Here is a 27,631-nt window from a genome sequence, read left to right as displayed (position 1 = left end):
CCTTACTGTAAAGTGTTATCGTAAATTGCATAACTGATTTCTACATGACGTATTCTTTACCATAGTACTTTTTTCTATAGATCCCTTGCCTCCAGCAGGTAAAAAGGGTTTAGTTGGACAGTAAATAAATACATTAATACAATTTTACTGTAACATGTTAGCGTAAATTGCATATATCATCATATATCAAATATCTACATGGCATATTCTTTACTATAGTGCTTTTTTCTATGGTTCTTTCCTTCAGCAGGTAAAAAAAAAGTCCAGTTCGGCAATAAATACATTAACTAACATTAACTAATACAACATTACTGTAAAGTGTTACCGTCAATTGCAAATCAGATTTCTACATGGCGTATTCTTTACTATAGTACTTTTTCTTATGGTTCTCTTGCCTACAGCAGGTAAAAAGTATATAATTTCACAGTAAATACATTATTTGACTAATACAACATCACTGTAAAATGTTACCGTAAATTGCGTAAGTCGTATATCTACATATCATATACTTTACTATAGTACTTTTTATATGGTTCTCTTGCCCATAGCAGGTAAAAATGATCTAGTTTGCCAGTAAATACATTAATTAACATGCAACATTACTGTTAAGTGTTACTGTAAATTGCATATATCGTAGTATATCAGATTTATATATGGCATATACTTTACTATAGTAGTTTTAAATATGATCCTCTAGCCTCCAGCAGGTCAAAAGTTTGACAGTAAATACATAAACTAACATACAACCTTGCTGTAAAGTGTTACGGTGAACTGCATATAAAGGATTTCTGGTATATTCTTCCCTATAGTACTTTTTCACATATAGTTGTCTTGCCTCCAGCAGGTAAAAAGAGTCTAGTTTGACATGTCTCTTGCTCGACTGATCTGGATTCAGTCCAAATGTCATACTAGTGTCTCTGACCCATATAACAACTCAACCCTTAGCCCCCTCCCCATGTGTCTGTTTATAGTCTGCAGGCTGCAGTCCTGCTCTTCACTGGGCGGCGGGCGCACGTGTCGGACCTTGTTCCTAATACTTTGACTTATTTAGGAACAAAGTAAAATAAAGAAACTAAAAGTATTCCAAACCTTTCCAAGTGAGACTTAAGAGTGACATGAAGTGGCGTTGGGTGATTTGGGGGGTTCTTCTGTCTTTGGGTTATCAGTGCTGGAGCGAAACGGGTCTGGATTTCCCAGAATACGATGGCAAGGACAGAGTTCATCAGCTGACGGCTAAAAACTACAAGTCTGTGATGAAGAAGTATGACGTGATGGTGATCTACCTGCACAAGCCTGTAGGGGAGGACCGCATGGCCAGAAAACAGTTCGAGGTGGAGGAGCTCGCTCTGGAGGTGCGTCAGGGATTATCAGAACCAAGCGATTGGGGAAACTGATGAATGAACGACTAAATGAACACGCTCTAAAACAAATGTTGGGTCAAATGCAGACAAACCCAGCTGTTGGTTTGAAACGTATAGTTTTATTTTATTTGGAAATGAATATGTTGGGTTTGTCAACATTTGACCCAACGTTGGGTTTAAACAACTTTGTCAATTTGTGTGTATAAAAGTGTATGAAGTGAGATTCGAGGACTATTGGGTTATGGGGTTGAATGACAAGTTCACTTCTAGAATGACTGGTCAACTTTGTCCTTAATATGGAAGTCAATAGCGACCATCAACTTTTTGGATTGTTTTGGAATGTTGGGTCGAATATGGACAGTAAATGGGTTAAAAAGTGTCAATGTAATTGAAAAAAATAACCAAGCATTGGATTTGTCCATAACTGCCCCAATGTTGAGTCAAAACAACCCCGCAAACCAGCACACACACAGTAATGTTCTTCTAGAAATGTGTGCATCAGCTCTATATACTCTAGAAAACGCTGGAGCATAGTAACCCAATGCTGGGTCAAATGTGGACAAGCCCAACAGTTGGGTTAAAAAATGTAATTTATGTCGGATTTGTCAAAATTTGATCCAACATTAAGATAAAACAACCCAGCGATTTACTTTAGTGTGTATGAAGCGAGATTCAGGGGATCATTCAGTTCACTTCTAGAATGAGTGCACACTACTGATTTCTATAGTGTTTATTCCTTGCTATGGGAGTCAATGGTGACCATCAACTATTTGGATTACTAACCTTTCCCAAGTATTATCTTTTGTGTTCACCAGAGATAGTAACTTCATATGCGTCTTTACAACAAGCAGACAGTGAATAAATTAAAGTAAGACAGAGCTTTACATTTGGAGGTGAACTACTTTGAATGCAAACTCTCTGAAACAATTCTGGGACTGCCATAACCCAATGTTGGGTCAAATATGTCCAGTAAGTGGATTTTAAAAAAGTGTAATTTACATGTAATAATAATTTATTTTATTTGTAAATGGCGCCTTTCTAGACACCCAAGGTCGCCTTACAATAAGCATCAGCAGACATGCTAAACAAATTAAACATTATAAAAACAATCATTGACCAAACAAGTTAAAACACAATAGCGAATATAAAAGAACACAATAAAAACATGATTAAAACAATGTTAAGTAAAAGCCTGCTTAAAAAGATGGGTCTTTAGACGTGATTTAAAAGTGTGAAGACTAATCACTGCTCCTAAGATCTACTGGAAGTGAGTTCCATAGCCGAGGAGCCATAGAGCTAAAAGATCTGTCTCCCATTGTGCTCAATCGAGTGCGAGGTGGTGCCAGGGTGGAGTTGTTGGCTGATCTAAGGGTACGAGAAGGGGTGGAGATATGGAGAAGTTCAGTGAGATATTGAGGAGCGAGATTATGAAGTGCCTTGAAAGTTAGAAGTAATATTTTAAAATCAATTCGAAGCCACTGAAGCTGATAGAGGAGTGGTGTGACGTGCTCGTGAGATGGGGTCCTATAGAGATGACACGAGCTGCATGGTTCTGAACCAGTTGGAGTTTATGGAGAAGTTTGGAAGGAAGTCCAGAAAGAAGTGCATTACAGTAGTCTAGACGTGAAGTAACTAATGTGTGGATAAGTAATTGAATTGGAAAAAATAATCAAGCTTTAAGTGTCCCAGCATTGTGTTAAAACAACCCAGCATTTTTTTCAGAGTGTTTGAAGTGAGATTCAGTGGATCATTGGGTTACGGGGTCGAATCCCTTAAAGGAGAACTTCAGTTCTAGAATGACTGGTCACCATTGACTTCAATAGTGTTTCTTCCTTACTATGGAAGTCAATGGTTTTGGATTGGTTGGATTGTTTTGGAATGCTGGGTCAAATATGTACAGTAAATGGGTTATATAGTGTCATTCAAATGTAACTTAAACCATGAAACAAAACATTGAGTTTGTCCATTACTGACCCGATGTTGGGTTAAAACAACCCAGCAACCCACCATACACATAAATGTTCTTTTATAAAAAACTTAATGTTGGGTCAAATGTTTGTCAATATTTGACCCAGCGTTGTGGTAAAACAACCCAGCATTGTATTTAGAGTGTCTGAAGTGAGATTCAGTGGAACATTGGGTTATGGGGTCGAATCCCTTAAAGGAGAAGTTTACATATATAAAGACTGATACCCGTTGACTTCCATATTTACTCCATACTGTTGACGTCAGTGGTGATCATCAACTTTGTGGATTGGTTGGATTATTTTGTAATGTTGGGTCAAATATAGACAGTAAATGGGTTAAAAAGTGTCAATGTAACTGAAAAAAATAACCAAGCGTTGGATTTGTCCATAATTGAGCCAATGTAGGGTTAAAACAACCCAGCAACCCACCATACAAAAAAAATAAAAAATAAAATATGTATATATATATATATATATATATATATATATATATATATATATATATATATATATATATATATATATATATATATATATATTTATATATATATAAACAACCCAATGTTGGGTCAAGTGTGGACAAACCCAACAGTTGGGTTGAAAAATGTAATCTTAGTTTAATTTGAAAAATTAACCTAATGTTTGGTTTGTCAATATTATGTATTCCAACATTGTGTTAAAACAACCCAGCATTTTATTTAGAGTGTATCTGGTGAGATTCAGTGGATCATTGGGTTATGGGTTGAATGTCAAGTTCAGTTCTAGAATGATTGGTCAACACTGACTTCTATAGTATTCTTTCCATCCGCTTTATGGATTAGTTGGATTGTTTTGGAGTTTTGGGTCAAATGTGTACAGTAAATGGGTTTAAAAGTGTAATTTAAACGTTTTGTAATTGGAAAAAAATAACCAACGGGTGGGTTTGTCCATTGGGTTTGTCCATAATTGACCCAAGGTTGGGTTAAAAGAACCCAGCAACCCACCATACACAGAAGTGTTCCTCTATTAATTTCAGCGCATCAGCTCTACCTCTAAAAAATTGCTGAAACATATCAACCCAATGCTGGGTCAAATGTGGACAAACCCAACAGATTATTTAAAAAATGTCATTTTAATATTTGTTTTGCGTTTCTCCAGATGTGATCCAACGAATAATCTTAATTTTTTAGAGTGAATTGTTTGCGGGTCCACGTGACGTCTGATTATTCTCGTCATCATTATTATAACACTAGCCGCCGTGTTGCTCTCTGTGGTCTGGAACGCAGCAGTACTGTAGGTCATCAGCTGCTGTCGGTGTTTTTAGAGATCCTCAGTGTCCGCTTACAGTTCAGCTGATCTGCTGTCAGTCCCGCAGTGGGAGACTCAGAGCACTTTATATTAGGTGGACGGAGAAGCGGAAAAGCCAGGGTAAAATACAAAGAAGTGCATTGAGGAGCGATGTGACCAAATGTCAAGCACAGGTGACCTGCTAACATTAAACTGACCAGTAACAATTCCAATTGTGCAAATGCTTATTCAAAGGCCTACATTAAAGACTTTTATTATCATTGTTTATAATTAAAAATATCTTTTGATTGTCCGTTTCAATTGAATAGACATGTTAAATACAGATAAGCCTGACTCTGAGTCTGCTGAGGCGGTTGTTGTTCTCAGTGTAAACCCAAACACTAAAATAATAGTAGAGTCTTGCTGTTGAGTTGTAGATCACTACAAAAACACTTTACAATAAGGCCGTATTAGTTAATGTTAGCTAATGCATTTACTGACATGAACAAACAATGGACAAAACATTTATTACAGCATTTGTTCACTGCCCTGGTGAAAAATCCAGCTTAAACCAGCCTAGGCCGGTTGGCTGGTTTTAGCTGGTTGACCAGGCTGGTTTTAGAGGGGTTTTGGCCATTTCCAGGCTAGTTTCCAGCCATTCCCAGCCTGGTCTTAGCTGGTCAGGCTGGAAAATGACCAGCGTGCTGGTTTAAGCTGGATATAGATGGTTTTGGCTGGACTCCCAGCTTGGCTAGGCTGGTCAAGCTGGATTTAGCTGGTCATCTCCCAGCCTGACCAGCTAAGACCAGGCTGGAAATGGCTGGAAGTGGCCAAAACTCCTCTAAAACCAGCCTGGTCGACCAGCTAAAACCAGCCAACCAGCCTAGGCTGATTTTTCAGCAGGGTGTAGTTAATGAAAACACAGTTGTTCATCGTTAGTTCATGAAACTCAAGTATTGCTAATACATCATCTAAAGAAACCTCACCTGAAGAGTGACCATAACTACCTTGCACAGCATCAAACAATAAATACAATGTACAGGGTGGGCCATTTATATGGATACACCTTAATTAAATGGGAATGATTGGTGGTATTAGCGACCTGTTAGTTGCACATAAGTGAGGGGGCTTGTAAATAACTCATGAAAGAATAAAGCTTCGTTAAAACCAAGCACACCATTGTTTTTCTTGTGAAATTCCCAATAGGTTTGATGTGTCACATGACCCTCTTCTTACTGAAGAAACAAAAGTTGGATCCAAGATGGCCGACTTCCAAATGGCCACCACCCATCTTGCCCCCTCACATGCCACAAACAGGTGGTTAATATCACTAATCATTCCTGTTTAACTAAGGTGTTTCCATATAAATGGCCCACCCCACTTAGTGTGTTCATAAAGTAATGCAGAACACTACTGAGGGGAGGATAGGGACAGGTCAGGTGGTTAGGGTAGGTTTACGAGGGTTGGGTTGAAGTGTGCTGGATAGTCAGCAGTGTAACTGCATGCAGGTATGGGTTAAACAGAATAAGCTTGTTTCAACTTGCCCCATTGTCAGATTATTCTGCTGGTTTTAATGAAAAACTCTTCATTTTGACTCAATATTTCTGAAAACAGGACTACAGTTTGAGCTTGTCTGTAGAACGCTTCTTGATTTAAGCATTTGTAGATATTTAGACTAGAAACAGGACAGAAACTCTGAGTAAGCAATGCATGTTTAGGAGCGTGGTTAAGGCCTCCTATATATAAAAGCAGGGCCGAAAGCTTTAACGCACACACCAAAACGAGAAATCTATCAAGCTTGGAGTGGTTCTCTGTGGCGCTTCATTTAATTTCATCTACGTAAGTGGTTTTCTGTCTTTGTTCTTCCAAGGTTTCTCATCCCACTTGCACTGATATTACTAATATAATACTCTGACATCTCCTATTGAAATTATGATTGAGGTCAAACTTTCCTTTAACACAAACTACAGCCGTCGATACAGTAAAATATGCTGATAAATCGACTACACAGAGTGAAATCCTGGCAATTTGGCGACATTTTCTGTGTGAACTGTATGGGAAATCACTTGATAATGAAGATAAACCCTTAGGAAAGTGCAAAAATAGAGTTCTTACGCAAAGTTTTTGTCTTATTTCTAGTCCAAATATCTAAAATTCTTAAATCGAGAAGAATTTTCAGGACAGACTTAAAATATTGTGTTGTTTTCAGAAATATCGAGTCAAAATTAAATGAGTTTTCATTCAAACAAGCAGAATAATCTGCCAATGAAAGCAAAATAATGTTATTTCGAAGCAAAAAGAGTGTTTTCTACTAGTGGTTTGTTACGTCCACTCACCTGTATGAGGCACAGTCAGTACTGCATTATCAAGCTCTCTATTACATAATCCAGATTATATACAGTCCATTACTCCTGAGCTCTGCACAGATGAAGTGAGGACACAATCTGACGGTGCAGACACACTTATGTGACTCAGACTGGCTGGGAAAGAGATTTTTTGTTTGGTCTTGTTCTAAATCAGACTGTTTTAAGGTTCTAAGGGAGTCTCAGAGTGATTCGTGGTCCATTTAGAGTTGAGTTGAGCTCATGCAACTTTAATATCTCGAGAGAAACTCAGAGACGGCAGTGAAATCCTGGTCCAGTGCTGCAGAAAACTTCAGTTCAGAAAGCTTCAGTTAACTATAGAAATCTTCAGTTCAGTTCATTTCAGAAAGCTTCAGTTCGGTTCAGTTCAGAAAACTTCAGTTCAGAAAACTTCAGTTCAGTTCAGTATAGAAAGATTCAGTTCGGTTCAGAAGGCTTCAGTTCGGTTCAGTTCAGAAAGCTTCAGTTCAGTATCGAAAGCTTCAGTTCAGTATAGAAATCTTCAGTTCAGAAAGCTTCAGTTCAGTTCAGAAAGCTTCATTTCCGTATAGAAAGCTTCAGTTCAGTATAGAAAGATTCGTTTTAGTTCTGAAAGCTTCATTTTATTATAGAAAGCTTCAGTTCAGTATAGAAAACTTCATTTTAGTTAAATTGGGAAAGCTTCAGTTCAGTATAGAAAGCTTCAGTTAAGTATAGAAAGATTCATTTCAGTTCCGAAAGCTTCAGTTCAGTTTAGAAAGCTTCAGTTCAGTTCAGAAAGATTCATTTAATTGTAGAAAGCTTCAGTTTAAAAAGTTTTATTTCAGTATAGAAAGCTTCATTTTAGTTCAATTCAGAAAGCTTCGGTTCAGTCTAGAAAGATTCATTTTAGTATAGAAAGCTTCAGTTCAGTAAAGAAAAATTCTGTTCAGTTCAGAAAGCTTCAGTTCAGTTCAATTCAGAAAGCTTCAGTTCAGTCTGCTGAATAACAAACGTGCTGCTTTGGGTGAAATGCACACAATCACACATGTTTCTTCTTTGAAAAGTTTTCTTTCCTTTTTTATATTGTTTTACAGTGTGTTGGATTTAGAGATGAACATAAATCATGTCAAGTAAGTTTTTCTCAGAAATAAAGGTACAAACGCCGTGACTGGGTGGTAACTGTTCAAAAGGTGCACTTTTGTACTTGATGGGTTCATATTGGTAGCTTAAAGCTACATATTAGTACCTAATGGGTCCAAATTGTACCCTAAAGGTACATATAAGTACACCTAAAAAGAACAAAAGTGTAAGTTCTGAAAAGGTACCACCCCAGTTTCAGCTTTTGTACCATTATTTCTGAGAGTTTAAGGCTTAAATCTTTTTGTCATGTCCACACAACAGTAATGATGAGAATATATGATGTATTGATGCTCTGTTGCTTGGATAACTATGAGTAGTGATGTAGTTAAGCTGTTGAATCCTTGGTTCTGATTGGCTGATGAACATTCTTTTTTATATTCATTTAAAAATTCAGCACAAACCATTGTATAATAATAATAATACATATGCGGGTGGTGGAGCGACGAGAGGGGTTCAACAAAATACAATTACACAAAACCTAAGATAATTAAATAAATATATTATAAAGTTCAAAGATTCTTAAAGTGCATATGGCTTCAACAGTCTCTAATACCATAAAATTAGGTTTCTTCATACAGAATTAAAAGTCTCAGCAACTTCCTGTTCACAAGGACAAGCTTGCTTTATTACTTTTATTCTTAATTAAATAAGTCACTCATGCATAAACACTAAAACACAAACATCAGTGTGTGATGATGCATTCTAGTGCACTCAACTGTGTTTATTTTTACCTTTTATACTTGTCTTCTTGATCGTGACAATTATAACCCTGGAGGCTCAGGAATCTGTGTGCGCAGTTTCTGAATCCTCTGCTGCGGTTTCTATCTTGGGCTCAGACTAATATTAGCCAGTATGAGCAGTGCTCTCAAATTCATCAGCTTCTGTTCCTCTTTCTGTCCTTTTCTTGTCCTGAATTTGCAAGGTTCTCGTTCTTTGTCATTATCTTCCCTCATGCTAACAGCTCAAGACAGCGTTTGTTTGGGTTAAAGCCATAGGCTAAAGCTGAAAGTGCGCCATCTAGTGGATTTGATCCTGCATTAACTCTTGACATAAACTGCTCATCAAACATTTGTAGCTCCGGTTAAATTAAAATAACATTTTCTTTAGATCTTAGTAAAAGTATTTTTAGATTTAATGACATCTATAAGCTAATGTGCTTCAAAACAATGACAGAATTCGTGTTTATAAGATATAAAACTGATCTGAAGTTTGCAGTTCGACACTTTTTCCTCCTGAATGCAGCAGCGATTGTTTAAGCTTCTCCTCTTCGTCAGTTTCTAATCAAAACTTGACCAATCAAATGTGCCCTAATTCGCATACTACCCATCCTAAATAGTAATTGAACATAGATGTAGTGTGTATAAAGCCAAAGGTTCCCGGATGGCTAATATTGCTGACAATATACCGCGCTGGACTCGGAATTCGATTAGAACTACAAACTCGGAGAAAATTAGTGTAAACAAACTACAAATATGGCGGACTCGCGAGACCAACAGAGGCTTCAATAAAGTTGTTTGAATGACTTTTATTTAATTTCTAGCCTAATGGAAAACATTTAAATCATGTTTTCAGTGTTATATTTCATCTGCAACAACAATGTGAACTTCTATACCTGAGGGAGTTACGTCCCCCTGACTTTTAGAGCCCTGCTGAAAAATCCAGCTTAAACCAGCCTTGGATGGTTGGCTGGTTTTAGCTGGTTGACCAGCCTGGTTTTAGATGGGTTTTTGGCCAATTCCAGTCTGGTTTACAGCCATTTCCAGCCTGGTCTTAGCTGGTCAGGCTGGAAAGTGACCAGCTAAAGCCAGTTAGACCATCCTGGTTTAAGCTGGACATAGCTGGTTTTGGCTGGGCTTTCAGCCTGGCTACGCTGGTCAAGCTGGTTTTAGCTGGTCATCTCCCAGCCTGTCCAGCTAAAACCAGGCTGGAAATGGCTGGAAACCAGCCTGGAAGAGGCCAAAACCCCTCTAAAGCCAGGCTGGTCGAGAAACCAGCCAACCTGGTTTAAGCTGGATCTTTCAGCAGGGAGACCATTTAGAAACAGGTGATTAATGATTATATGAACCTAAACTTTTGTATACAGCCGTCCCACCCACTTTTAAAATGTCCGCTATGCCCCTGGTTACACACTTTTTCTTCACGAAAAACCTCCCTATTTTTAAAAAGTAATATAAGTATGCAGATTGGTCAGATCTGTGGTACAACTAAATGCTATTGGCTGTTTGATTTCAAAAGGAGGAGCTACTTTATGCCCCGCCCTCTCTTTCTAGTTATCAAATATCAAACACACATTTCAAAGCTCTTCACGGGATCTTTAAATGTAAAGCATGTCTCTCGGAAGCTGCCAGTTTAGATGTGCAGCTCACAGTGTGCTCGATCACAGATGCATTATTCATCATGCTAGACAGACTTTATTTGTGTCGGCCAAAAACAAAACTTGTTGTTCTCATATTACATCATCAGCAGGATGGAGCAGCGCTGAAATATTCAGCAGCACAGCAACACTTTTAATGGAGCAAACATTACAAATAGGGCGGCACGGTGGCTCAGTAGCTAGCACGGTGGCCTCACAGAGTTTGCATGTTCTCTCGGTGTTGACTTGAGCTTCCTCCAGGTGCTCCAGTTTCCCTCACAGTCCAATCACATGCGCTATAGGGGCATTGATTAACTAAATTTGCCATAGTGTATAAGTGTGTGTGTGTTGGGTGTTTCCCAGTGATGGGTTGCTGCTGGAGGGGCATCCGCTGCGTAAAACATATGCTGGATAAGTTGGCGGTTCATTCTGCTGTGGCGACCCCTGATTATTAAAGGGACTAAGCCAAAAAGAAAATGAATGAATGAACATCTAAATATAAATAAGCATAGGGCGGCACGGTGGCTGCATGGTGTCTCACTGTGTCCTCACAGCAAGAAGGTTCGAGTCCTGGCTGTCAGTTGGTGTGTCTGTGTGGAGTTTGCATGTTCTCCTGGTGTTGGCATGGGTTTCCTCCATAGTCACATGCGCTATAGGTGAATTGATGAACTAAATTAGCCATAGTGTAAGAGTGTGTGTGTGTGTGTGTGTGTGTATGGCTGCTTTTCAGTGCTGGGTTGCAGCTGGAAGGGCATCTGCTGTGTAAAACATATGCTGGAATAGTTGGTGGTTCATTCTGCTGTGGTGACCTCTGAAATAGAGATTAAGCCAGAGGACAATTAATAAATATTACAAGTAATATAAATACACAGAATTTATTTTATTTATTTTTTGCTTTGACAGAATCAAAACTGTGACATAAGATAATTAGAGCTGCATGGGCAGGGCTTAATTTGTGATGGAACAAGTCGGACCTCATTTTAGCGATCCCCGCTCTTCACTTTCTTCCGCGACTCCCCAACCCTCTTCATCCGTGACCATAACCAATGCAATCACACAGCAATTCGTAACTTTTTGATTTAGTGGCTAATTCAAATGAATTTGTACGATCTAATTTGTACAATTTAGATCGATTTCCTCATCACCCAATGACGGTTGGAGTTAGGGGTGGGATTGGGTGCAACGCCTCCTTTTTAAAATCGTACATTTTGGTACGGCTGCCATAACCCAAACCCACAACCTCCCCCACGCTCTTCACCTTCGCCCACGACACCTGTCTCTCCTCCAGTAACATGCCAGATCCGTTACCCCGATCTGATCCGAGACCTCACAATTTACAAATTAAGCACTGTACATGGATAATGTCTAAATGCATTCAAAATTAGGAGAGGGGTCTGGCTGCAGACCTGGTGCAGTGCAATCTGAGCTGCATCCAATGCTTTTTAATGGGCTCACCTTACCCCACCCCTAACCCTTCCCATCACAGTGACGTCACTCGCTCCATTTGAGTGCATTGTGTCTGACATTGCATCGCTGAGGGATGCAATCTCAGCTTGCATCATAAAGGCTGCATCCAGATACTATTGAAAATTGGCACATTTCATAATATAAGTGTGTGCGCTGTGTATATTTAAGTTGTGTACACTATTAAATAACACAGTATTTAACATTAACATGAACCGTATTTTGCTGTACATACAGATATACAGTATGTCACTGTGTTTTTAAGTTGCACTGTGGAAATTATATTAAATAAAATAAAATAAACAAAATAAAAAAATAAATAAAATAATTCTATTTTACAGTAAAGATGTGCATATTATTCTGTAAATACACATACAGCGAGATAAAGGTGCAGTAAATGCAAATTTGATTTGATTTACATTACGTTACACAAGTATTTACAGGAAAATGCTAATAAATGCACACATGCATATTGGAGAAAATGTTTATTTATTAATTTTCCTTCAGCTTAGTCCTTTATTTATCAGCGGTCGCCACAGAGGAATGAACCGCCAACTATTCCAGCATATGTTTTACACAGTGGATGCCCTTCCTGGTGGATACCCAGTACTGGGAAACACCCATACACACTCATTCACACACAAACTCGTACACTACGGCCAGTTTAGTTGATCAGTTCCCCTATAGCGCATGTGTTTGGACTGTGGGGGAAACCGGAGCACCAGGAGGAAACCCACACCAACACGGGGAGAATATGCAAACTCCACACACCAACAGACCCAACCGGGCCTCAAACAAGCAACCTTGTTGCTGTGAGGTCACAGTGCTAACCACTGAGCCACCCCTATATTTATTTATATTTATATGTTCATCCATTAATTTTAGGCTTAGTCCCTTTATTCAGCAGAGGTCTCCACAGCAGAATGAACCACCAACTTATCCAGCATATGTTTTAAGCAGCGGATGCCCTTCCAGTTGCAACCCAACACTGGGAAACACACATACACACTTATTCACAACATGCAAACTCCACACAGAAATGACAACTGATCCAGCTCGAACCAGCAACCTTGCACCACTGCGCACTACCCACTGCGCCACCGTGACCCCCCATATATTTAGATCTAAAATATGCAAATTCATTCATTTTCTTGTTGGCTTAGTCCCTTTATTAATCCAGGGTCGCCACAGCAGAATGAACCACCAACTTATCCAGCAAGTTTGTACGCAGCGGATGCCCTTCCAGCCGCAACCCATCTCTGGGAAACATCCACACACACACTACGGACAATTTAGCCTACCCAATTCACCTGTACTGCATGTGTTTGGACTGTGGGGGAAACCGGAGCACACGCAGGGAGAACATGCAAACTCCACACAGAAACACCAACTGAGCCGAGGCTCGAACCAGCGACCCAGCGACCTTCTTGCTGTGAGGCGACGGCACTACCTACTGCGCCACTGGCTCACCATATGCAAATTATATATTAATGTAAATATCTATGTGACAAAGAAGACTGAAATAGTTTTGTTTTTATGAATGTGTGTGTATCACATCATCATTCCTGAACTAATGGAGGTTTATTGTGGAGTGTGTCACTGTGTTATCTTTGACCGATGGCATTCTTGTCCTCATAAATGCATCAAATCATCTCTAATAAATAGATAAAACAGTAAAACACACATCTTCCCTGACAGAAGGCTGATAGGAGGTGTTCAGCGGCTGTAATAACAGCCTGTAGTTCCTGCATTAATAACTCATGTGTGCCGCCAAGCACACAATTATTATTATGTAAGACTCCACCGGGCGGCCATGAAACATTTACACAGCTCGTCCATGTTTGAGCCACGAGAGAACAACATGTCGAGTTCAGGACACAGATGAAGGAGGATTCATGCTATTTTGGAGGAGAACATACTGTCGTTTCACTATTAAAGGGCCATGAAACCCCCTAGTTTCAGCAGGGTGTTTCACACCTCTACTTTGGAAAAAGTCAGAAAAATGGGCGTGTCCAGCTCTGTTTAGGGGGGAGTGTCGGAGTAACTAAAGTGGGATGGTGTGGAAGTGTTGATTTGGGCACACGTGAGTTTCAGAGTCAAAATACACACACACACACACACACACACACACACACACACACACACACACACACACACACACAGGAGAAAGTGACTGTGTTTACATGGACATCTGTAGTCGAATTATTTGCCAAATTATTAAATGTTGGACTTTAACTGCAGTTTGGCTCTTTCATTCAGGGAATTCATTCATGCCCCTCGCGACAAACGAGATATTTGATTGGAGGATCTGCTCTAAGCGTGTATTTTTCATGCAGTGTTTGATACCGCACGGCGAATGAGAGAAAAAAACTCAGCATTTCCCGGAAACTTAGATGCACACGGCAGGTAGCGTCAGAAAGCCGCGTGTGTTATTCCGGTCACTAAATGCGGTGAAAATCCTACACGAGGTTAAAGTTTGGTTGCGGTGCTAACATGTTTACACTCGTTGCAATAGTTAACTTAATTCGATACGAACAAACTGAATAAACAAAGAGCACTGGTCACTCACTTACCAAATCTGTAGAGACAGGACAATCACCAGCAACTAGAGCCGCGTCTTTATTAAGAGGAGACGAGCAGCGAATCCGGATCTCAGCGTTTGCAGATGAGAACAGCTCTCAGGTAAACAATAATCCTCCTTAGACACGTAAATTATTGTTGTCGAGCGTCGCGTACACTGTTAATCCACACGTGACTCCAGCTGAGCTCTCACAGAGAGAAAATGAAAACAAAACTTCACTGCAGCAAACTATAAAAGCAACACTTCACACTTGTTTTGCCAACACAACGTGGCGTCTCTGTCGTCTAAACACTGTGACAGTAATGAATATTAATGAAGTTGCACAATAGAGCGCGCTGATTGGTTTGAACCAAGCTTTACTCATGCATTAATGCAGCACACTGTAAGACGTAATAAGACACACTCTGGCACAGATGTCCAGTCTGCACGCTGGAATACACGCTATTATCTCATGACCGTGACGCAGCTTCAAAAATTTGTTTCAAACTGGAAGTATGAATTTGCTTGAAATAACACAAAAACAACCAATTTACACGTTTTAGTGAAATATAGGTGTCCTAATAGTGTTTATAGCAGTGTGGGACACATATACGACTGTCAACAGCTCAACACATGTGTTTTGGTGTTTCGTGGCCCTTTAAGTCTTCAGATAACGTGCTATTTCAACACAGTCTCATGGCAGTTCGTAACTTTTTGATTTAGTAGCTAATTCGTATGAATTTGTACAATCTAATTCGTACAATTTTGTACAATTTACTCATCCCCCAATGACGGTTGTGTTTAGGGGTGGGGTTAGGTGCCTCCTATTTAAAATCCTACAATTTCGCACGACTGAACTCGTATGAATTCGTACGAATTCTCCACTAAACCGGCAAAACGTAAAATACTTATGTTTTCTCGTGAGATCGGGCTGGCTATTTTGGTATTCACAAAACTGAAGACAGCATCTATAATGACTGAACTTCAAAATGTGGGTGAAATTATGCTCTATCATGTGAGGATCGCTAAAAATAGGCCAGAGAATTCTTATAAATTAACTCCGTATATGTTAGTATATTAGGGTGCTTTATTTTTTTTTTTAATAATAGTTTACCTGTTCAGGTGTTTTATTTGAGACATATGTCAGGTTTTCGTCACTTTGATCGACATTCTCCCTTTGTACGTGTCATCAGAGAAAGAAAGCCCCGCCCATTAGTGACCAGCTTTCCTTTATTAGCATAAACAGCAGCCCTAGTCATTTTAAATCTGCCACTATGCTGACACACAGGCATCTGTAGCTCCGCCCTCTTTTAATCTCATTTGAATTTAAAGGGACAGTCACCAAAACGGCAGAATGCGGGGACAATAAATATAAAACTTCTGATGAGCAATTTTACAAATAAAATAATAAATAAATAATATATGACTTTGCCTGAATACGTCAACATTAATTAAGACACTTAAGAACTGAACAGAAATTGATCATACAAAAAACAAAACAGTGACATTTATGTTCCGACGCAGCACAGTGCTCATGTAGTAAGCGCACAGTTAAACAATATGCTAATTGTGGCCGTTAATGTTAAGTTAACGTCATCCCAAGTCATCACAAATAAAACAATGCATGGCTTTGGCGTGTTAGCAGCAGTGCACTATGCAACAAGCTATTGCTAGGTAATAATTTAATTACTAATATTGCAGATTTATGGAAATTACATCAGCATTTTTGTGCAGTAACAGTTTATGAATGAGTCTGCGTCTACTACATTAAAGAGAATCCTTTATTTACAGTGATAAAGATACCCTATTTACTGGAGTTTAACATGAATTGAGCCACAGCCACACACCTGTTGAACTGGGATAGCAGACATTGGGCCAAACCACTGTGAGGAACGGGAGAGGGAACTCAGCTGTTTCTGGATGCATATTTTGCTTCTTTATTTTTGGACTTTCACAAATATTTCAGGTATACATGCATATATTTTTCACAATAGAGTGTGCAATTTATTTAGCAATTTTTTTTGGAGGAGCCAATCCTCTGATAGGGGGGACATGTCCCCTCTGTTCCCGCCTGGATGATGACAGCACATAATATTAGACTAGATGTCCTTCGAGACTGGTACTCAGCTTAAAGTGACATTTAAAGGCTTAACTAGGTTAATTAGGGTAAAGTTAGGGTAATTAGGCAAGTCAATAGGTGCGTTCGACTTGAACCATGATTGCAGCCGGTGATCATCAAGATTAGCCGAGCGCAGGTGGGGGCAGAGTTGAAAACGGAGCCGGACAGCCGGACACTCTGGGGCTCAAAGATGCGGCAGTCATGATGACCAATCACATGGCATCATCATCATTTTGTTTATTTATTTTTATTTTATTATAATTTTTTATAACAATGCGTCATCAGAGGGAGAAAGTCCCGCCCACTAGTGACCGTCTCTCCCTCATTAGCATAAACAACAGCCCTGAGTCATTTTGAATCTGCCACTATGCTGACACACAGGCATCTGTAGCTCCGCCCTCTTTTAATCTCATTTGAATTTAAAGGGGGAAAAAAAGTTAAAGTTCAACATGAATTGAGCCACAGCCACACACCTGTTGAACTGCAGACAAACCACTGTGAGGAACGAGAGGGGGAATTCAGCTGTTTCTAAATGCATCTTTTGTTTCTTCTTTTTTGGAATTAGACAAATATTTTAGGTATACATGCATAAAATCTTTACAATAGTGTGTGCAATTTATTTTGCTCTTTTTTTTTGGAGGAGGCAATCCTCTGATTGGGGGTGGGGGGGATGGGATGTCCCCTCTGTCCCCGCCTGGATGATGACAGCACATAATAATAGGCTAGATATTCTTCAAAACAGTAGTATTCAGCTTAAAGTCACAATTAAAGGCTTAATTAGGGTAACCAGCATGCACCGCTTTAAGACAGATTTCAGTCGATCTGCACGGCGCTTCATGAAGTCGAACACACCTATTGTATAACAGTGGTTTGTTCTGGAGACAATCCAAAATTAATATTGCTGAAGGGGCTAATATTATTGAGCTTAAAATGGCTTTAAAACAATTAAAAACTGCTTTTATTCTAGCCAAAATAAAACAAATAAGACTTTCTCCAGAAGAACAAACATTAATACTGGAAATACTGTGAGAAATTCCTGAATCTGAATCAACATTGATTGGGAAATAATTGAATAAATTCAAACAAGGGCGAGTAATTCTGACTTCAATTGCACATCTAAGAAGACAAATCAGCTGAATTCAGGATGCTTATATAATTCCCCTGTCCGTTTAGTCATAGATGTAGCAGGCAAATTATACAAAGCCAGTATAATTCCAGCTCACGTGATTCTTTACATCCTCCAAACTGAACAAGCAGATGCATCTCAGCCCCACAGAGGCTCCATGAATGAGCAATCAGTGATGAAGAGCCGCTTCACACGCTTCATTATGTGCATTTCTCTCTCTGTTTGCCATCATTTCTGCTCCGGGCTGAAGCCAGAGCGCTCCGTGTTCATTTACGAGTTCATATTACAGCTGAATCACACTCGCAAGAGCACTCGCGTCTCTCAGCTGTTGACTCCAGTCCAGATTTACTGCCGTCTGAGGCCTGAAACTCGCTGCCGTCAGCCTGACATTTGGCAAGATGAAGTTGAAAACAGCTCAGTGTGAGTGACTGGAGAATAAAGCAGCAGGGAGCATCATGACGTACATTATTATATAGACAAAATACAGTCAGGAAAAAACCCTCGAGGATAAAAACACCATAAAGGCCTGTTTCCATTGTGGTCCTTCATTGCCTTTGGCTCAGTCTCCATTTCAGAGATCGCCACAGCAGGATGCGTAGACACTAGGGGGGGCAGTACGACAACAACTTTGACTCCTTTTCACACTAATGACATCCCTACTGAAAAAAACAGCTTAAACCAGCCTAGGCTCGACCAGGCTGGTTTTAGAGGGGTTTTGGCCATTTCCACCCTGGTCTTGGCTGGTCAGGCTGGAAGATGACCAGCTAAAACCAGCTTGACCAGCCTAGCCAGGCTGGGAACCCAGACAAAACCAGCTATGTCCAGCTTAAACCAGGCTAGTCAGGCTGGTTTTAGCTGGATTTAGCTGGTCAGTTTCCAGCCTGACCAGCTAAGACCAGGCTGGAAATGGCTGGAAACCAGCCTGGAAATGGTCAAAACCCCTCTAAAACCAGCCTGGTCGACCAGCTAAAACCAGCCAACCAGCCTAGGCTGGTTTAAGCTGTTTTTTTTTTCTGCAGGGATATTATCTAGGAATAAAGCATCATGCAACATTAATGCATCATTAAAAACCAGAGCTGGGTTAGTTAATGCATTGGTAGATAGCAATAACTAATGATAAACTATAGTTATAGTTTCTGAAAAATCTAGCTTAAACCAGACTAGGCTGGTTGGCTGGTTTTAGCTGGTAGATCAGTCTGGTTTTAGAGGGGTTTTGGCCTCTTCCAGGCTAGTTTTCAGCCATTTCCAGCCTGGTCTTAGCTGGTCAGGCTGGAAAATGACCAGCTAAAACCAGCTCGACCAGCCTGGTTTAAGCTGGATATAGCTGGTTTTGGCTGGACTCCCAGCTTGGCTAGGCTGGTCAAGCTGGTTTTAGCTGGATTTGGCTGGCCTGACCAGCTAAGACCAGGTTAGAAATGGCTGGAAACCAGCATGGAAGTGGCCAAAACCCCTCTAAAACCAGGCTGGTCAACCAGCTAAAACCAGCGTAGGCTGGTTGCAGCTGGATTTTTCTGCAGGGTACTTTATTTTCATTACCTAACATTAACAATGCATTGTTCGTCATTCGTTCATGTTAGTACATACAATAACTAATGGACTCTTATCGTAAAGTGTGACCAGGAAGCATTTGATTAGTGTGATAATGTTAACAATTGTAAAGTGCGACCGTATCTTTTATATCTTGCCATAAATCAAACTAGTTATACAATATGAACAGGAGCATCTGCTGATATAGTAATGTGCTCTTCGGAAAGTGAAGAGGATTTGCGTTTCATTATACTGTCCTCTGGATTGTAGTTATGATTTTTAATGTGTCTTTTTCTGTAGTCCTCATATTTCCCTGGCGATATAAAATGGGCACGTCAGAAAACGAGGATTCACTGAATTGATTGTTGCTTTTAGGATCTCTGAATTAAAAGCATCCATCTTTTATGCTGTTTTATGGGTGTACAGTTGGAGAACGGGATGATTTTATGCGTGCTGGAGACTGAGACATGAGCTGCCGTTTAGTGAGTCAGATCTGTTGTGAAGCTTCAAATGAGTCACTGAAGCCAATGAATCACTCTTTCACACCGAACCAGCAGCCAAACCAAGACTCTCAAGAAAGCACAAGACAACAGAGAGACTTCCAGAGATGTGAGTTAGACTTATGCACAAACCTGCAATATTAATATATCGATAAATTGAATTGTGTAAAGCATTTAAAAGGATTTTTATGGATTTTACCGACTGAGTTGTCATATCCGTTAACCCTAAGTGTTATCCTTCCGCACATTGAGGTCTCACATTCCAACACAGTAGGTAGCGAAAATGCACCTTAAGCTGGTTTGCCACTCGCCATTAAACCAAAAAGGAGAAGTTGTGTTGATTCTATAGTTGCTATGGTAATGCAATTATTAAAATAATATACATAAATGACCCAATACTGTGCTTTTTAAAAATATAAGGTTGCGTTTAGGGGCGTGGTTTTGTGCCACGCCTACTTAAAAAAATAAATAAAAATAAATACTAAAATTTTACAACTGAACTTATACGAATTAGACACAAAACATAAAATAGTTAAATTCCTCGTAAGATCAGGCTGGTTATTCACTACGAACAAAAGAATATCTCCAAAAATGACGCATTCTCATGGCAATTTGTAACTTTTTGATATAGTAGCTAATTCGCATGCATTCATACAATTTTATTCATACATTTTACCACGATTTGCTTATCCCCAATGATGGTTGCATTTAGAGGCGGAGTTTGGTGCAACACCTACTTTAAAAAAAATACAAATAAATTAAATACTAAAATCATACGAATTAGACATAAAACGTAAAATAGTTACGTTCTTCGTAAGATCAGGCTGGTTATTCACTACGAACAAAAAAAATCTCCAAAAATGACGCAATCTCATAGCAATTTGTAACTTTTTGATTTAGTAGCTAATTCTTATGAAGTTATACAATCCCATTTAAACATTTAAGCATGATTTGCTAATCTCCAATGATAGTTTCATTTAGGGGCGGGGTTTGGTGCCATGCCTACTTAAAATAATTTAATAAATACTAAAATTATACAACTGAACTCATACGAATTAGACACAAAACGTAAAATAGCTATGTTCCTCATAAGATCAGGCTGGTTATTCACTACAAACAAAAAATATCTGTAAAAATGACACATTCTCATGGCAATTTTCTAATTTTTGATTTAGTAGCTACAAGTTATACCATCTTATTCATACATTTTACCACAATTTGCTTATGCCCAATGATGATTGCTTTTAGGGGCGGAGTTTGGTGCAACGCCTACTTAAAAAAAAAAAATAAATAAAAATAAAATTTTACAACTGAACTTATACGAATGAGACACAAAACGCGAAATAACTCCGTTCCTCGTAAGATCAGCCTGGTTTTTCACTACGAACAAAAAATATATCTAAAAATGACGCAATCTCATAGCAATTTTTAACTTTTTGATTTAGTAGCTAATTTTTATGAATTTATACAATATCATTCATACATTTTAGTACGATTTGCTTATCCCCAATGATGATTGCGTTTAGGGGCGGGGTTTGCTGCCAAGCCTACTTTTAAAAATCGCACATTGAATTTGCACGAATTAGCCACTAAACACACAAAACGAAAAATAATTACATTTCCTTGAGAGATCGGTCTGGTTATTCACTAAAATATCTCTAAAAAAAAACATCATGCTACTGTTTGTTACTTGTTAATGCAGAGCTTGTGAAACGACCTCTGAACCTGGAGGTTAAAGACGGAATTGACTGTTCTCCTCATTGTTTTGTGATTTCCTGAGCCCATTGACTTCTGAACTAAAGGTCAGACGGTCTAACATCACAAGCAATACGAATAAAACATTTCCAATGGGGAAATGAGTCCTCTCCACCATCTAAAACAGAGATTTGAATATGACCTTTCAGTCCTTTCTCACGAAACAATTATCAGAAGTGATTCTGCTAGAAGAAAGGTTATTTTTTCCCTCGGTTTATAAGCTTCTGTCTCTGTCTGAACACATGCTGTCAGATGTGAATCATAGCTGAGTCATTTCAGCTGTCATCTTCTCACATTTCTCAAATCAACAGTCTGCTGTAACATACACAGAGCAGCGTCAACTTTACTCAGCAGGTAGTTTAATGGTTATAATGTGCCTTTAGATGCTCTGTTAATAACAGCAGACTATTTACAAAGCTCTTCTCCATGCTGCTGTGTGTCTGAAGTTTTCATTATCAGCCATGTTATCTTGTTATAATTTCTGAGAGCTTTGTATGATTAAGACGATGCGGTACCAGGTGAGCTACCAAGCAAGTTTACAATGCCAGACACAAATAGAGCTGGATGTGTCAGAAACATGTCAAATTATGTTAGTTTACAAATCATGCACTATGGTCAACATGTTCAACATCACAACATGTATAAAATTGTACCTATTAACGTACAACAGCCATCTTTAATGTATAATATTTTGGTTACAAAATTACTATAAGCCCACATACAAAAATAATAAAGTAATTTATAGTAAATACTGTAGTGTTTTTACCATACTATAGAATTGATCTGTTGTGATGATTCTTTAGTTGCTATGGTAACACAATGAATACAGTAATTATTCTGATGTGGTAATTTTGTGGTTGCTAAGATAACAACGACTACAGTAATTGATCAGATGTGGTGATTCTATAGTTGCTATGGTAACACAACAACTACAGTATTTGATCTAAAGAGGTAATTCTATAGTTGCTATGGTAACACGACTACAGAAATTGGTCCGATGTGGTGATTCTATAGTTGCTATGGTAACACAACAACTACAGTATTTGATCTAAAGAGGTAATTCTATAGTTGCTTTGGTAACAAAACTACAGTAATTGATCTGATGTGGTGATTCTATTGTTGCTAAGGTAACACGACTACAGCAATTGATCTGATGTGGTAATTCTATAGTTGCTATGGTAACAACAACTACAGTATTTGATCTAAAGTTGTAATTATATAGTTGCTTTGGTAACACAACAACTATAGTAATTGAGTGGTAATTCTATAGTTGCTATGGTAACAATGACAACAGTAATTGATCTGATGAAGTAATTCTATAATTGCTATTGTAAAACAACGACTACAGTAATGAATCTGATGTGGTAATTCTAATGTTGCTATGGTAACAGAACAACTATCGTAATTAACTTGTGTTGATTATATAGTTGCTATGGTAACAGAACGACTACAGTAATTGCTCTGATGTGGTAATTCTAAAGTTGCTATGGTAACACAACGATTACAGTAATTGATCTGATGTGGTAATTCTAATGTTGCCATGGTAACAGAACAACAATTGTAATTAACCTGTGTTGATTATATAGTTGCTATGGTAACAGAACAACTGCAGTAATTGTTCTGATGTGGTAATTCTATAGTTGCTATGGTAACACAACCCAACTTTAGTGTATATTATACTACATTACACTATCGTTTACTGTATAGTATTTATTACAGTTGATCAGTTCACTATAGTTAATGCTAAACTAAAGCATTCATTAACAAAGTATTGTCAATACTACATTATAATTGACTTTACATTACAAAAAGACTATAGTAAAGTTTTTAGACCCATTTTAGAGCCATAGAGGTACAGTTATAGCTTTTGTACCTCCATTACACCTTTTTTTTCTAACAGGAGTTTATTAAGCTTAATAAAAGTTGTGTTTCAGTTCTTTTAGTTTTCATTTCAGCGAGTATATATTTCCAGAGAGCCCTGGTTGTTTATTTCAGTTTGCTTCTGAACATCTGTTGACAGCATACAGACAAGCTTAAGACATGCTGAGACCATATTACAACAGAACAGAAGTGCTGGGAAAGTGTTAAAAATAAAGCACAGATGGGCTTGTGCAGAACAACTGCTTCCCTCAAATCTGAAATAAATAAATGAGTTTTCCAACCGTTCACTCAAGTGAAGTTAAACTCAGCATGTAATCTAAATTTGCTCTTTAAAATTAGTTATATGTGTATATAGTAGTGTTTGCTATAAACTATATGCATCTCAGCACTTCAAGCTTTTGGTAAAAATATGTCTTGCCATCAAAATCTTTAATCATGAATTATTAATTATGGTATTAACCTTCCCTACCACAATTGAAACAACTTTTGTTGACTTCTGGTCCGTTAGGGCGGGGCTATCAGGCATTTAGGGCGGGGTTATCACACATTTAACGTGGAGCTATCAGGCACTTAGGGTGGGCCGATCAGGCATTTAGGGTGGAGCTATCAGTCAATTAAGGGGAGAGCTATCTGTCATTTAGGGCAAGGCTGTCAGTAATTTAAGGTGGGGCTATTAGTGATTTAAGGTGGGGCTATCAGTCATTTGGGGTGGAGCTATTAATTAATAAGGGCGGGGCTATCAGTAATTTAGGTTGGAGCTATTGGTCATTTAGGACGGGGCTTTCAGTCATTTAGGGAGGGGCTATTAGTTTTTTTGGGGCGGAGTTATCAGTCCTTTAGGGCGGAGCTATCAGTCCTTTGGGGCGGGATAATCAATAATATACAATCAAGCTATCGGTACTTTAGGGCGGGTCAGTGAGTGATTGGATGTAGTGGTTGAACTGCGTATTGCAGTCTACATTTTTTTAAATCAGAGAGGGTTTTTTCACTGGGCCACTCCTCCTCTGACATGATGCACACACAGGTTGCCAGATTGATCACAGAAGCAAGCATGCCTGATTATTAAGCTGCACAGATAATCTTTACATTTGTAATATTGACATTATTTGCTCCTAAAATAGCACCTCACTTGGATTTGTGTAACTCTGAATCTGTTTCTCATTTGAGAGGCTACTATTGTACTGCTGAGGACATGTTTTTATGTATACATTGAGACATCCTTCAAGACTGAAATGAAATGCAGAGTTTTTCCCACCAAGGCAACCCGGGGTGCTGAAGTCGAATTGGTTAAACAGGCAGTGGGCTGGTTATAGAGACCAAAACAAAGACAGACATTCTGACACTGAACACACATTTACAGGACTTTAGTGTTGTTTTTCAGACAAACAAGCGTGTTTACTTAGCATGTTTCTTAAAAATCTGCAAACAGATGCTTCATAAGAGTCAAAAATGTACATATAGCAGCTTTAGTGTGATGCTGTGCTGGGTTATTTTCGGCTGAACTCTAAAGTCACATGACCTTTCTCTGCAGCTGTTAACCAGTCCCGCCGCCTTGACTTACCAGGTACGTTGAGACCGGCCAATGCCTTCTGTCCTCTCCTTTTTCCTTCTCTGTGTTCCTCAAAGTCTGGCTTATCACTAAAGCTTCATCCAAAATATCTGAACAGCATCCTCAGCGTCTCCTCTAAAGGCCTTTAAAGGCACGTGAGACCCGTGGAGAGAATGAATGAACGATGCTCCTTCAGACGTGTTGGATGTGGCCGGTGAGAGCTGTCGCAGTGAGTTTTACAGAGACACCAGTGACCAGCGGCTGCCATTAATGCGACTGTCTGTCCGCTTATTTCACTGTGCTCATCAGAGTTTAGCATCATGTTAAACTCTGAAACTGATGAAGGGTCTTGTTGTTACTGCAGTGGCTTTATATTTGAGCTCAGGGTTGTTAAAGGTCCCGTGAAGTGCTTTGAAATATATATATATTTTTTTATTTGGTGTTTGGCAGTCTTAACTGAAACATGAATAGAGGGTGGGGCATATGTTAGCCCCTCCCCCTTTTTAAAGGACCCAATGGGGTTTGTTTTTATCACAGCTCTGTAAGTGAGAGTGGTTGAGATCAAGTGCATCAAATGAACAGAGGAAGGGGGCGGGGCATGTCATGCACTAGAGAACATCTGATTGGCCAGAAGATTTGATGAGAAACAGAAGTATGATTTGACCTGATAAATATCGTAGAGTCTTTTAGGAGGAAGTGACAAACTGCAAACTTTAGATGTCTATATGAGGTTTACATCTTGAATTTTGTCAGTGTTTTGTAGCTTAGATATCCTTAAAACTAACAATACTGTTACTAACATTTAAATATCTATATTTCACGGGACCTTTAATGAGTTGTTTCTGCTGAATATGAACACGCTTTCATCAGTTACTCACCTTCATGTGGTTGGAAATCACGCCAGAAGAAGATGCTTTGTTGAATGTTTTGCTTTCTACACTCCATACAGCATCAAGCACACATAGAAAAATACAAGTACAAGCCTCCAAACTTCCAGAATTGCGGGTCCATTCAGTTATCTTTCATTAATTTGCCTTAAACTAGACTGATATAAAACCAACGTATAAATAACTGTGAGTGTTGAGTTTACACATAATGGGTGAAAAACATTAACACTATCAGAAGTGTAACTTTTACACTCTACAGCTGTGGTGGCCAATCCTGTTCCTGGAGATCTACCTTGTGCAGAGTTCAGCTGTAATTCTGATCAAACACAACTAAAGCTGTGGTCACACTGGACTTTTATTGCCCATAGACTTTTATTCATATGCATGTGAACGCGTCAGACTGAAAAACGCAAGCATGCGTGACAAGTTTTGCAGTTCGCTGCATTTGAAAGTTCAAGCTTGGTGAACTCTGACCTGCCAAATCGCACACATGACTGCGTGAGACCTCATGAAACATGACCTCTCTGGACAGAAATGTAAAAAAATGCACCAAATCGCTCACTTTTTTTTTAAATGTCTAATGATCTTGTTTGACCCCGCCCCCTTTTAACAGCGCCATATAACAGAATTCCACATGCTCGATCTCTAGTGTGACGCAGTGTGAAGGAGCACTTGGTAATTGCAGACAGGTGTGTTTGCAGTCAGGTTGCTCTGCACAGGGCTCATACACATTTTAACTACTAAAATTTCATCAGTTTTCCATGATTTTTTTCCAAGAGTTAAGAAAATTTTATGACCTAGTGTTTCATGCAATGTCTACATATGGGTGGTAAAAGAAAGACGTTGCATGTTTAAATTGATTTCAGCATATCGTAAAACACGCAGCAATTTATTTAGTTTTAATTTATATTTATATCTAAGTAAAATTGATTTAGATAATGCTTACACAGCACTAATAATATAAGAGATTGTGATTGGCAAAAGACAGAACAGAAGTAAACAACCTCAATACAAATATCTGCTTTCCATGACTTTTCCAAAACTTTGTGGGTTTTTTTTTTTTTTTTGTTTTGTTTTTACAACCTTTTCCAGGCCTGGAAAATGCCATGTCAAAATTACATGACTTTTCCAGGTTTTGCATGACTGTATGAACCCTGTCTGCAGGAAGGCAGATCTCCAAGAACAGGATTGAGCACCCCTGCACTACAGTGTGGACACTGTACACACACACACACACACACACACATTACCGGTGTTAAATTTAACACCACAGGTGTTATTTTTATACTGGCGACTATTTTTATATTGGAAACTTATAGAATTAATGTCATTAAAATGATTAATTAGTGTCAGCCAAAAGAAAAAAACATGTGTTTGCCATCAGAAAAATAATTATTTAATGGATTTTCTATTTTGAAGAGTTTGTATGTTAAAAAAAAAAAAAAAAAAACAAGTATGGCTAAAACTATTAATTTGTTTTTCTGTGATTTGGCAAAGTGGAAATTAGTGTCTGAAATAATAAGATTTCAGTGTGAAGGTATTTATTTAATCAATGATAATCTTATTAATGTACTTAAAGAAACAGTCCACCCATAAATGAAAATCCTGTCATCATTTACTCATCCTCCAATTGTCCCACACCTGTTTGGCTTTCTTTTTTCTGTTAAAGACAAAATAAGATACTCTGAAGAATGATGGAAACCGGTAACCATTGACTTCCATTGTTTTCTTAGTTGCTACTATAGAAGTCAGTGGCTTTGAGTTTCCAACATTCTTCAGATATCTTCTTTATGACCAAAATGAACCTGTACAATCACTTAAGGGTAAACAAGCAATCAGTAAATGTTGATTT

At 38.7% G+C, this 27,631-nt stretch overlaps 1 protein-coding gene across 3 annotated transcripts in view; it reads left to right on the top strand.

Moving 5' to 3' along the window:
* Window positions 1–983: 983 nt before the first annotated feature.
* Window positions 984–27,631, top strand: part of casq1b (calsequestrin 1b) — a 34,787-nt gene continuing 8,139 nt past the window's right edge. Inside the window, exons 1-3 of one of the 3 annotated variants that reach the window (XM_087260005.1) lie at window positions 984–1,352; window positions 24,875–24,907; window positions 25,011–25,121. In XM_087260005.1, the coding sequence (XP_087116131.1) occupies window positions 25,077–25,121 (45 nt within the window). In that variant the 5' untranslated portion in view covers window positions 984–1,352; window positions 24,875–24,907; window positions 25,011–25,076. The remainder of the gene's footprint in view (window positions 1,353–24,874; window positions 24,908–25,010; window positions 25,122–27,631) is intronic. The other 2 variants (XM_087260004.1, NM_001076724.1) reach the window with 2 other exon arrangements.

The sequence above is a fragment of the Danio rerio genome, chromosome 7 (genome assembly GCF_052040795.2).
Source record: "Danio rerio strain M-AB ecotype USA chromosome 7, GRCz13ab, whole genome shotgun sequence".
NCBI lineage: Eukaryota > Metazoa > Chordata > Actinopteri > Cypriniformes > Danionidae > Danio > Danio rerio.
The sequence above is the reverse complement of the archived record's forward strand: the minus strand, read 5'-3'. Positions and strand labels throughout refer to the sequence as shown.